At 41.5% G+C, this 13,411-nt stretch overlaps 1 protein-coding gene across 1 annotated transcript; it reads right to left on the reverse strand.

Annotated features, from left to right (window-relative positions):
* Positions 1-2,018: 2,018 nt before the first annotated feature.
* On the reverse strand, positions 2,019-3,660 carry C7H6orf141 (chromosome 7 C6orf141 homolog). Its single transcript, XM_072832709.1, has one exon. It carries the CDS (start codon positions 3,620-3,622, stop codon positions 3,071-3,073), a length of 552 nt encoding a protein of 183 aa, XP_072688810.1. The 5' UTR covers positions 3,623-3,660; the 3' UTR covers positions 2,019-3,070.
* Positions 3,661-13,411: the final 9,751 nt, after the last annotated feature.

Consider the following 13,411-nt stretch of genomic DNA (forward strand, 5'->3'; position numbering starts at 1 on the left):
AGAGAAGCCAACACTTGTCTAATGGTGGTTGTGATATTTGCATTATGGTCACTTGAGTGGCCAGATGGCTTCCAGGAGTCCTTGCTATGAAATAATCCACCTAGGACAATTGGAGATGATCCTATTTTCCCCCACAAAGCAGCAGTAAGACCAAAGAGCAAAGACCCAGACATTCTTGGAGATTTCTTAACACAGGACACTCGGGTTTCACTTTGGATTCACTCCCAGGACACTGTGAATGGGAAAGGACCCCTCAGGCTCCTCACACAATAGGGATCAGGAAAAACTGTGAAGCAAATTCAATAGTACTTCAACATGTTACTTCATATCTGGGAGACATTGGTTTGAAGGAAATCTGTAAGGGCATTTGCAGGCAGTTAACGAGGAGGTTGGTGAGTGCTTTAAAAACAATTTTTGAGATAAAATTAACCTAAACATATTTGGACTAAAAGAGTTATGAAGCTGATTTGAGTAAATACATTTTTGACAGAAAGGTGATAAAATAAAAACTGTGTCTACTCTGTTTTTCTGAGACAGTAGGGCATCAGATTTACAAATAAATGCCAGAGGGAAAACTAACCTGATACCTAAAGAAAGTATTCAAAACTCCTACCGCCCAAGGGGAACTAAGCAGAGTGAACCTCCTCAAAGACCCTGTCAAGCAATGTACACCTTTGGCCTTTGAATCTTAGGATATATATTTATCACAAGCTGTGGAGGTCATTTCTAACAAATTTAAGGATGTATTTATTGATCCATTAAATACATTCTGGGAAAAGCTAGAGAGAAGTTTTTTCTTTCAGGAATGCAGAAGAGAGTCAATAAAAATCACCAGTTTGAGTTGTATGGATTCCTTGTGCTGTATGCCTTCAGCTTTTTTTTTTTTTTTTATTAAATAAAAGACTAAAAGCCTGCTTCAGATGAAAGTGAACAATCACAACACTCATAGTAACAGCTAACTTTTGAACATTTATGATATGCAAAGCATTAAGTATTTTTCATTTAACTTAATCCTAGGAAAAAAACCTTATGAGGTTAATACTATATATTAACCCTACTTAACAAATAAGGACACAGAAACACACAGATTAATCACTTACCCAGAGTCACCGTTAGAAGTAAGAAGTGGGGCAGTTCTGAACCCAAGAAGCTGAACTTAGAGTTGGCCTCCATAAAGAAGGCAACCAAATGATGTTTTGGTTGATGTTAGGGCAGCTTTTCTTGCTGACTATATATTCAATGCTCAATCACCTGGGGCATATACTATGACTCACAACCAATTAATTAAGTCAGGCCTGAAAACTGTCTGCCAAGAAGTTTAACCTCACATAGGGGCCAGACAGGGTTGTTGGAAGAAAAGATAATTCACTTTATGGGACCTGTATTACTTTTTCTACTCCCAAGTAGCTTTGAACACAGATGAGGTCAGGTGCTGCATTCCTCCCTCAGGTGTGGATCTCTTAGTCCTAAGAACTGCTGGTGGTGATCCTCTAGCCAACAGGCCCTGCAGGACTAAGGGAGCATCGAGATAATTCTAGCACTTCCCATAAACATGAGTCAGACAACCCAGGACACTCTGCCATCTTTTGACTTACAAGCAAGTCCCACTAAAGGCCATTCTCAAACCTTTAGGATGGAGAATATAGTATTCTTTTCTACTCAGTAAGCCTCTGCAATTACTACCTATGTGACTTACCCAAGCCACATGACCTCTATACCTAGGTTGGCTCATCTGTAAAATAGGTATCTTACCTATCTGTCTGCCAGGAGGTAAGAGATGGATCAGATGATATTTGAGGGCATTTCAAGCTCTCAACTGAAAATAAAGATCCAAGAGGGAGGAGTGAGGTAGGGGGCACTGTTCAACAGTCTACTCTTCAAAAGCCAGCATCCATTTGTTTTGTTAATTCTCGAAGTAACCAAATACTTCTTCAACAGTGCGTAGGTCAAGCAGTTCGTCTCTATAGGGAATGCTTTCCTCCTCACAGATCTCCAAATCAGACCACACTACTCAAGAATCAATAAAAGTGATGTTTAATAAAAAAGAGGAACAAATAGATTTATTTCAATAGCACCAGAAGAGACTTGTATTTTCAATCCAGTTTTGAATACAAATGTTATTAATAAGAAACAGCAGTAACATATACAAAATATTTTATGGCAAACTCTACATTATCTACCTTTAGATCAGATTTATCTGCCATATTTAAAACATTAAAATAAATAAAAACCAGGTAAAAAGCATTTTTACTAAACTATATACTTTGGGGGTAGTAAAACCCCTTTAAATTAAGGCATTTAACCTTCAAAGCTGGGTCTTCTGTTCTCTCCCTCTTCTTTTTCCACTTTTTTTTTTTTCTAAAACTTAATAAAAAAAAAGGAAAATGTGCACATCAGGGGAAAGTAAAAAGGAAAGGTTTTCTTTACTTGATGCCTTAATTTTCTCATTTCTTTTTACTTTCTTTTTCAGCTTTAAAACAAGCCCCTCTCTCCATCTACTCCCCACCCCCTTTGCAGAGAGCAGCCCTCAAACTTGACTTCTGATTTTAGGTCTTAAAGAGCGCGGGGGAGGCAGGCAAGAGGTGCACTGAGAGGTACTTCAAAGTGAGAATCAACAATCGACTTTCGTATTTCAAAAGGCCCACATTTTACCAACGTGAAAACCCCTTTCCTTCCCCTCTTCCCACGACTTAGGGCCCCAGGCCGTCACAATATATTCAAGACACAAAGGAGGGAGGTATGGTGTGGCTCACAGTTCCGCCTTCGGTGTGGGCTGTGGGCTGTGGGCTGTGGGGTGTCATCCGCCTCCCTGCAGCGCTGCCCCGGCCTCTTGAAAGGTCCTCGCTGTCCTTTAATTACAGGTCGGTGCTCCAGGAGCAGCATTTTCCTAAGGAGCCTCGCTCGTCCACTAGCCCGCAACACTCCTCCGGTTCCTCTTCCCTGTGTCCTATCCTTGGGCGGTCCAGTCCCAGGGGGCTGCGAGGTGGCCTCTGCGAGCGCGGCCGGGGGCGCCTCCCCCGAAGCTGGGAGAGCCCGGGGGTCCCCGCAGCCCTGCGCCCCACAGCCCGCCTCACTCCCTGCCGGTGCGGAAAGTGATCGCGGTCACGGAGCGCTCCTGGGTCCGGGCGGCCGCGAGGCCCTTGGTCCACGCGGTCCACAGGACTTCCTCGGTCGCCTGGTAGTCCACGATCCTCACGAGCACCGACCTGGGGGGCGCTCCGGAGCCGGGCGCGCCTCCGCCGCCGCGGGGAACCCGCTCGCAGTCGGGGTCCCGGGCGGCTCCGGCCGCCGGGCAAAGGTCCTCCCCGCCGGCCTCTCCTGCCCTTGCAGAGTCCCCTGGAGTCCCCAGCCACCTCTCTGGGTGCAGAAGGAACAGCACCTTCTCTCGGATCCAGGGCTCACAGTCCAGCCCGTCTGCGGCCGGGAGGGTCTCGGGGGAGCCGCCGGGGGAGCCGCCCAGGCCTCCGCCCGCGCCCGCCCCCCGCGCCGCCGCCGCCGCCGCCGCCGCCGGACTCCCCGCGCCCGGAGACGACCTGTCGCGCCCCGGGATGCACGGAGCGGCGGCGGCATTCGCAGCGCGGCGGGGCCACGAGGGCCCCTGCCCGGCAGGCGGCTCGCTCATCCGGGGCTCCTGCCGGCCGTTCCCGCAGAAAAGTCCCGCTGAGCTCGGGAGGGCGCCCGACCCCGCGGCGGGGGGTGTGGCTCCCGGGCGCCCTGCCGGCCCCGCCCCCTGCCCCGGGCGCCCCGGGGCCCTCCACCTCCGCCTCCGCCTCCGCCTCCGCCTTCTTCTTCTTCTTTTTTTTTTTTTTGGCCTTTTTATTTATTTTTCTTTTTTAAGATTTTATTTGTTTATTTATTCATGAGAGACACACAGAGAGGCAGGGACACAGGCAGAGGGAGAAGCAGGCTCCGTGCAGGGGACCCCTATGGGGGACTCGATCCGCAGACGGAGAATCGGGACCTGAGCCTAAAGCGGGTCCTCAACTGCTGAGCCAGGTGTCCCTCTTCCTAGCCTTTGACTTGCTTATTTTTATTTTGTTTAAAAGATTTATTTATTCATGAGAGACAGAGAGACAGAGAGAGGCAGAGACACAGGCAGAGCGAGAAGCAGGCTCCATGCAGGGAGCCCCATGAGGGACTCGATCTGGGGTCTCCAGGATCATGCCCTGGGCCAAAGGCAGGCGCTAAACCGCTGGGCCCCCCGGGCTGCCCCTTTCTAACGTTTTAAAGTGTCCCCACCCCCCATCACTCCTGTTTCTCCTTCTCACTCTCGCCCCTGGGCTTGCTGCTTTTGTCCTGTTTCTCATGCTATGTGCCCTCTTACATCTCAGCTCCGGTTACCACCTTCTGTCCCCCCACTCCCCCCCATCCCCCAGCAAAAGGCAAAAGCCGTCCTCACACATGCGTCCCCCCTGAAGTGCCCTCTCCTTTCCTGGGGTGCGCCTCCCCGGTGAAGGAACAAGGAAGTTTTCTGGTTTTGTTTTAATTATCAGATTTAATCAATTCTTGTGAAAAGGGTTTCGTGTCCGGTCCAAATCTATCCCCACCGTGCTGCCAGAATTATCGAATGTAGATCTAGGGAGCAGACCTTGAGAAAACAGCTTTTAGTTTGTTTGTTCTTCCTTTGAGATGCCACGATCTGTGGGACGGTGGTCGTTTCTGTCTTCATAATGGTTTAAAATCAATGCTGACCCCAGGAAGGGGTTTAGTGCTTTGGATTGAACAGAAACAAAACAAAAAGAGGTTGTTAAATGAATGTCTTCAGGATTTAAAATTCCGTATTCACCTAGTTTTTTTTTTTTTTTTTTTTTTTTTTTTTTTTTTTTTTTAATGTACCCCCTCGGGGCCACTTGGTGGCTCAGTGGTTGAGCCTCTGTCTTGGGCTCAGGTCCTGATCCTGGGGTCCTGGATCAAGTCACCCATTGGGCTCCAGGCATGAAGCCTGCTTCTCCCTCTGCCTATGTCTGTGTGTGTGTGTGTGTGTGTGTGTGTGTGTATGTGTCTCATGAATACGTAAATAAAATCTTAAAAAAAAAATTACCCCTTCACTCCTTCACCCCCTTTCTCTTTAACCCGAGCAATTAAAAAAAAAAAAGTATGTATTCCAAATTTGAGGCTGGAGGAGCATGCATCTCTGTGTGGACCTCCAGAGTCTACTCCTTGGTGGGCACACTGACACAACTAATCTTTGGCCAGGGTGAAAGGAGAAAAGTAGCTAATGGGAAAAAATGGAGAGCTTCGTTTGTGTTTGCCACCCCATCCTTAGTAACAGGTGCTTGTTTTACTAGAAAACAGTCGCTGTTTCCCTATCTACTTTAGAAAAATGACTGCAATGGTGGAAATTTCTACCCATATATGAAAGACCAAATAGCGTGGTGAAAGTGTTATTTTGGAAAGAGGAGTCCTTCTGATGTATGCCAAGTCATTCAAATATATATTAAGGTGGCTCGGTGGTTGAGTGTCTGCCTTCAGCTCAGGGCATGATCCTGGAGTCCCGGGATTGAGTCCCACATCAGGATCCCTGCATGGAGCCTGCTTCTCCCTTTGCCTATGTCTCTGTCTCTCTCTCTGTGTCTCATGAATAAATAAATAAAATTTTAAAAAAAAACCACACACAAATATATATTAGTGTTGAAGGAGTGAGAAAATCCAGGTCAGATCTGGCTGAGATGAGATGCCTGACCTCGGGCTGATTACTGCTAAATAACACAATTTTTGAGTGTTTTAGACGAGAATTGTTCTAAGCACTCTGTATATTTAAATTCATTTTTTCTTCACAACAAGCTAAGCCAGTGGTCTCCTTGAGAACCTTGAGGAACAGAGAGGTTAAGTTTTTGTCCAAGGTCAAGCACTGATAAACAATGGAGCCAGAATTCTAACATGTTTCAATGCTTCCTCCTATTTCTAGTTATTCCTATTTTAAGCTTATGACTTCATGTTCTTTTCTGTTCATTTACTTAACCAGTAATATCTGAGTATGTGGTAAATGTCAGCCAATGTTCTAGGTGATGGGGACATCTGGGGGAATGAGCCAAATTGCTCGTCCTCTTGAGGTTTTCATTTTTCAAACCCTATGTCCAAAAGTAGGATAAAATACCTTTAATGTACACTAAAATCACCTGAGGATCGATGCCTTAAACTGCTAAAAGAGTCTGTTCTTATAGAATTGGGGTTGCACTCAGAATATGGATTTTGAGCAAGCCCCCCCCCCCCACCCAGTAATTCTGATGCTAGTGGTCCATGGACAGTATTAGGAGAAATATTACCAAAAATCTACATAGATAAACCCTAGCCTTTTTTTTTTTTTTTTTTTTTTTACTGTTTTCAAAGTGGCAGTAACACTGCATTTTCCTTCCTTGCAGGAATAGAGGGAATTTCAAAAACGGTGTCTGTATTCTGAGGGAAGTGTAATATAAACCATAAAATTTATTACTTTAAATTTTTATTTTATTATGATTATGATTATTTTGCCTCTGGAGATTGGGTGAAGGGCTCGAGTGCGACTGTGGAATGAGGAAAACCTATGTGCTGAGAAATGAAACTGCTCACCCATCATGTAGCACCTGAATTTCTAGATGTCAAAAAGTTGTATATTAATGCATAAAAGAAATGCACCGGAAGTGCAGAATAAATTAAACTTCAAAGAGATCAAATCTAAGAAGTTTATAAAACAGAGAAACAGCCATTGTGCCTCCAGGATAGTGGTGCTTGGTCTGCTTTAATATCTCAAAGTGCCTAAAAGACTAAAGTGAACCCATTTACTTCCTCTCTGAATTGCCTACAACACTTGCAAATATGCAGCCATTAAGGGGTAGTGAAACAATTTATATACCTGGGGTCTGAAAAGTGATTCAGATTCTATATCCTAGTAAGGTCAAAAGCTTGTCACTAATAGGCCAGTCTCCCAGGGACCAGCTGCTCTCATTTGGCTGATTGGATTCAGAAGTTATTTTAAATACTAATAATTTAGTATTACTGTCAATATTCTAGTACCTCTGCCTTTAGAAAGTATGCCCTCATTCTCAGGCCTAACCCCTAATGTGTCTGTGTCAGGAGATAGGGTCTTTAGGAAGTAAGTAGGTTAAATAAAGTCATAAGGGTGGGGTCTGATAGGACTGCCACCCTCCCCACTTCGCATGTGAGGACACAGCAAGACGTGGCCATCTGCAAGTCAGGAAGAGAGCTCTGACTCAGAACCTGACCATGCTGGCACCCCAATCTTGGACTTTCAGCCTCCAGGACTGAGAAATTAAATTTCTGTAGTTAAGCCACTCAGTCTATGGTATTTTGTTACGGTAATCTGAACTGACTAATATACCAACTTTAAATGATTTAAAGGTAATAAGCTTTATCACAAGGATACTGTTATTACGAAGAGCTCACAGATTTGCTGGGAAAGCAGGAGAACCCACTTTGAAATGGATAAGGATCCAAGCTGTTGCAGAGGGATAGGAAGTTGACACTGTAAGAGCAGATTCCATTGCTGGATTGAATGAACAACTCTCTCACTTGTCCTTGTGGCATTTATTCAGGAGTCAGATTCTCACAAGCATCCAACTGACTGAGTTTATGCAACTTACCCCTTGACAATGTAGGACAGTAAAAGGAAAGATACAGTCAAAGAAGATTTTGGGGGCCCTTTCAGCTCCTACAGTGGAAAAGCAAACAGCTAGTCTTACCACCTAACAAAACTGTACAGTAGGGAGAGCTAATACTCCTATAAAGAAGACAGGGTGTAATTAAGAAGAGGTAAAAAAAAAAAAATCTACCACACTATTATAAACAGAATTTGGATGTAAGAGTGACCAATAGGGCACTCTGGATAAGACAACATTATGAGCAATGGTGCAATGGTATATATGGCAGTGTATGTAGAGAGTAGTTTTCTTCTTGATATTTCTCAGAAGTCTAAAATACTCTGTGACTTTATTCCCATGGCTTCAACTGCAACTTGTACACTAACGATTCTCAAATTTATATCTCTTTTATACGCCATGACACTTCCAAACTTGTGGTAGATTGTATTATTGCCTCAAATTATTTACTTCTTTTTCCTGAAAGAGGATCTTATTTCCTGGCTTATTTACCATAGGACTTGCAATGCTCCCTCTGTGGGAGTACTCTTTCCTACCCCACTGATGCTGACTTAGGCCATGTGACTTGTATGGAATATAAGCTGATGTGGTGTCAGATGCATCTGAGCAAAAACTTGGAGTCACTGCAAGGCTGGCTCTGGGCACGCCCCTGATGAGGGCTGCTGTCTCAGGTATGATCAAAGAATGAAGACAACCAACATGACAGAGATTCAGCTGATATGTATTCTAAGCAAGAAACAAACTTTTGTTATATATAAGAAAAAAATGGGGGTTTGTTTCTTAACACAGTCTAACCGAGTGAAATATGTTTCTCTTCAGTTTTCTATTGGATGTACCTTCTGAATGTTCCATGGTTCCAAAATATCTAAAATTGAACCCCTCATTTATTCTCTTAAATCAGCTCATTTTCTCTGTTCCTTATTTATTTATTTATTTATTTATTTATTTATTTTTATTTATTTATTTATGAGAGACACAGAGAAAGGCAGGCTCCATGCAGGGAGCCCGATGTGGGCCTCGATCCCAGGACTCCAGGATCCCACCCTGAGCTGGAGGCAGAGGCCCAACTGCTGAGCCACCCAGGAGTCCCTCTCTGTTCCTTATTTCAAAGATTAGTAAGACTGGTGATTCTATTATCTTTATTTTCCCTCAGAAGCTACCCCCTGGCCCCACATACCTAATATTTAACCTAGTGTTGCAGATGCCACCTTTTTTCTTTCTGTTTCTTCCTCTCCAATCCCTGAAGCTACAAAAATGAAGTCAGACTCTTAGGCGTGGCATAAAAGATCTTCATAATCCTACCTGGCCTATCACTGTATACAGTTGAGTGAATAAAAAAAAGAACGAACAAGCAAGCTGCTCAAATGAACACAAAGCATAGGTTTGAGAATAATGTGAGGTTATTCTATATAAATAAAATCCAGCCTGGACCCTGAAAACTATCAGCCTTTTTTTAAAAAGAGACTTCAATGCTACTTCCTTTGAAAGCTTAAATTCTCATGACCTGGAGAACTTAGACAATGCAAAGAAGATCACACTGGACTGAGTCAGGAGACTTTGGTGAGTCTCCCAATGTCTCCAATCCTATAGGTATAAATTTATACCTGAAGGTATAAATAAGGTCCATCCCACCTTCTCAAGGCTGCTGTGGAGGTCAAATCAAAGGATTCTTCTGGTAACATTCTGAAAATTATGAAGCCTGAGAAATATATTTTAAAAAATTAATTCCGGTATAGTAAACATAATGTATTACTTTCGGTGTACAATATAGTGATCCAATAATTCTGTACATTCTTCAGTGCTCATTAAGATAAATGTGTTCTTTAATCCCCAACGCTTATTTCACCCATCCCCTACCCACCCTTCCTCTGATAACCATCAGCTTGTTCTCTATAGTTAAGAGTCTATTTCTTGGTTTCTCTCTCTTTTTTTTTTTTTTGGTCATTTGTTTCTTAAATTCTACATATGAATGAAATATGGTATTTGTCTTTCTCTGACTGACATATTTTGCTTAGCATTATACTCTTTAGATCCATCCATGTTGCTGCAAATGGCAAGATCTCATTTATTTTTATTTTTTATTTTTTTTATGGCTGAGTAATAATCTATCATCTATATATACCACAAGTTCATCCATTCATCTATGGATGAACAATTGGGCTGTATCCAGATCTTGGCTATTGTAAATAATGCTGCAATAAACATAGGGGAGCATATATGTTTTCCAATTAGTTTTTTTGTATTCTTTGTGTAAATACCCATTAATGGAATTACTGAATCATATGGTAATTCTATTTTTAAATTTTTGAGGATCATCCATACTGTCTTTTGCAGTTGCTGTACCAGGTTGCATTCCCACTGACAGTAGATGAGAGTTACCTTTTCTCCACATCCTCACCAAACACTTGTTTCTTGTGTTGTTGATTTTAACCATTTTGACAGTGTGAAGTGGTATCTCATTCTGGTTGCTTTGCATTTCCCTGATGAAGAGTGATGTTGAATATCTTTTCATGTGTCTGTTGACCATCTGTAAGTCTTCTTTGGAGAAATGACTGTTCATGTTTTCTGCCTATTTTTAATTGGATTTTTTTTACATTAAGTTGTATAATTTCTGTATATATTTTGGATACTAACCTTTTTATCTGATATATCGTGTGCAAATAATCTCCCATTCAGTAGATTGTCCTTTAGTTTTGTTGATTCTTTCCTTCGTTGTGCAAAAGCTTTTTATTTTGATATGGTCCCAATAGTTTATTTTTGCTTTTGTTTCCCTTGCCTCAGAAGACATATCTAGAAAAATGTTACTATGGCCAATTTCAGAGAAATTATTGCCTATGCTCTCTTCCAGGATTTGTATGGTTTCAGATATTGGATTTGGGTCTGAAAAATATTTTTAATTTAAGTTTTTAAAGTTCATTTTTGTTTTTTAGAACTGGGAACCTACAGCAAAGTTTTTAATGAGGTCTGCAGGAAAAGATGCAAAAGTCAAGGACTGGAGCTAGGGAATGAGAACCAGATTTGTTATCCTGGAATAGAGGAGCAAATGTTGGTAGTTATAAATGGGGGGTCGTGGGGATGAGAAAGAGACAGAATGAGAATGTGGCAATTGTGTGAATATCAAGCAGCTTAGCCCAGGGGGCTGAGATAAAATGGAAACTGAGGCAAAGTTTTAGAAATGAGATATTTGTTTTAAATTTTGAGTTATCAATATTTGTGTTCCTGGAAGAAGAAGAAAGAGACTTAAATTTGCTTAATATGTAGCCCAGACTAATTTGCTATATATATTTTAAAATTTTATATTATGTATATACTTAAATAAAACATTTATGCATATCATCTTTTCACTCTGTAGAGAGGTGTTGACCCCTAAATGATGTTGGCCAAGTATTTTGAAATTTGGAGTTAAAAGATGGAGCATAGCAGGTTTGTCAGTTAACTGCAAGCTGACTCATGTAGCTCTGAGCAGTAGCTATTTAAAAGAGATTTTGAAATTGCAATTCGGTGTCATATGCCTGCATCAACCACAGTTTTAAAGTATATTCATCATCATTCTCTCCTGTCAGAGATCAAGATATAAGACTTAGTTAGCCCTTTCATTGAGTATGAGTAAGTAACTTATTAAACAGGAAACTGAATCATTAGTGAATGAGTCAGCATTTAATGATGATAATGAAGAACTCATGTTCTTTGGCATATATCCATCTTGAGCATAAACAAAAGTTGACCTGTTAGATAGTAACATGTAGTTTCTTCCAGAGATAATTTATTTTTTTTTTTTAATTTTTATTTATTTATGATAGTCACAGAGAGAGAGAGAGAGAGGCAGAGACACAGGCAGAGGGAGAAGCAGGCTCCATGCACCGGGAGCCCGACGTGGGATTCGATCCCAGGTCTCCAGGATCACGCCCTGGGCCAAAGGCAGGCGCTAAACTGCTGCGCCACCCAGGGATCCCCAGAGATAATTTAATCTTTGACTCAATATGTGTGAATTAAATATTTATGAATTATTTCAAATAAAATTATCACTTGGGTTAGTAGATTAAAGGCCATGATCTTAACACCCAATCTTGATTAGGTAAAAATCAAAACTTAAGGGGAAGGGAGTTTTTCTTCCCATTACATTATTATATTAACTAATGTACATGTGATCTGGGTAAGGGTATGACAGCTGTGGAAATCCTCAGTATTTTACATCCAGAAAGACTTCATTCTCCAAATATCTAGCTGTCATAATGTGCTACGTTATATCAACAAAGCAATGAGTGGGTAGAAAATATTGAGTCTCTTGCTTAGCAGGTCTGCAAACAAATTGATCTGGAATGTTCATGAACTCAAAAATACTGTTAGTAATAATCTCTCTTTTTCTGTTATACATACTTCATAGTTCACCTCTCAAGGGTAAGGCTTGCATAAAATGGTGAAGTAGCTCTTCTTCAGCTCTTCCATTAAGGATAATCTCATGTTTTATTTTCAGTGTCATAAATTCATTAAGAAGACATGAATTTTAGCCCATCTTCAGTTTTTTTTACATTAAATTAAAGTAATTGATTTATTTATAAAGATTTATTTATTTGAGAGAAAGAGCACTCATGGGATGCAGAGGGAGAAATAGAGAGATCCCCAAGCATATTCCATGCTGACCATGGAGCCTGATGTGGGGCTCCGTCTCGGGACCCTGAGGTCATGACCCTGAGATCGTGACCTGAGCTGAAACCAAGAGTCAGCTGCTCAACCTCAACCAGCTGTGCCACCCAGGTGCCCTGACCCTTTTTCAGTTTAATACTCCTGACAGCTATCCTTTCCTCTGACCATGCTTTGTGTCTTTTCTACCTTTTCTCTGCACTTTCTCTTCCTTTTTTTTTTTTTTTTTTTTGTTCTTTTTTTTGTTTGCTTGTTTTTGTCTTTTATGCAGCTCCTTCTTGACTTTCTAATGTGATATAGAGCAGAATTGAAGAGTGTGAGTGGTGGAGTTACCTCCTTGGATTAGTTCCTACCCCTATCACATATTAGCTGCAGGGCTTTAGGCAGCATACTTACCCTTCTTTTGCCTTTCTTACTCACCTGAAAAGTGAGATAGGAATAGCACCAACCTCCTGGGGTTGTTGTTGGGATTTGATTAGCCTATGTAAAGTCCCTGGAACAGAGCCTACCACTATTTCCTCAAGAATGAATGCAGGTAGGGATTTTCCTTATTTTGTTCACTGAAATTTAACTATCACTGCTATATCCCCACTACAAGAATGGTGCCTGATACCATTGTTGAATTAACTAGTTTTCTATTTTTATCATATTTATCCTTCTCTCCCTCCCCCTCCTTGGAGCCCTGCTTCCTCTTTCTTTCCTCATTGAGGACTCTGTTTCTACTTCCACATTCTTCGCCTCTCAGGTTTCTATCATCTACTGCTGACCTAAATTGTCAACTATGTCTGGTTTCAAGGTTTTTGAGTAGACTAAAACATTGCAAATTCAATATTTCTTAATAATTACTAGTCATGGATTTACCAATGAGAAGGTAAAGAAGAAATCCTTCATCAAGAAAAAAATGAGAATAATATAACATCTTCAGTGTAATATTTTACATTAAAATATTATATTTAAATTTGTGGTGACTTGTGTTTGTCATTTGTACAGTTTGAGCTCCCATAAATCTGCCACTTTTTACCAGTAGTTTTGATTCTAACACAAAAATAGTTGAAAGAACAGTTTAATAAACAGCAGCTTTACCCTTCATCTCGATTTACTAATAATCTTTTATCATATTTGATCTCTCTCTGAGCTAGATTTTTTTTTTACACATCTCAGGTTTATACATTGTT

Source organism: Canis lupus, chromosome 7 (genome assembly GCF_048164855.1).
Source record: "Canis lupus baileyi chromosome 7, mCanLup2.hap1, whole genome shotgun sequence".
Classification (NCBI taxonomy): Eukaryota; Metazoa; Chordata; class Mammalia; order Carnivora; family Canidae; genus Canis; species Canis lupus.

Coding starts and splice junctions, on each gene's coding strand:
- C7H6orf141 (XM_072832709.1), bottom strand. CDS start 3,622: ATGAGCGAGCCGCCTGCCGGGCAGGGGCCCTCGTGGCCCCGCCGCGCT.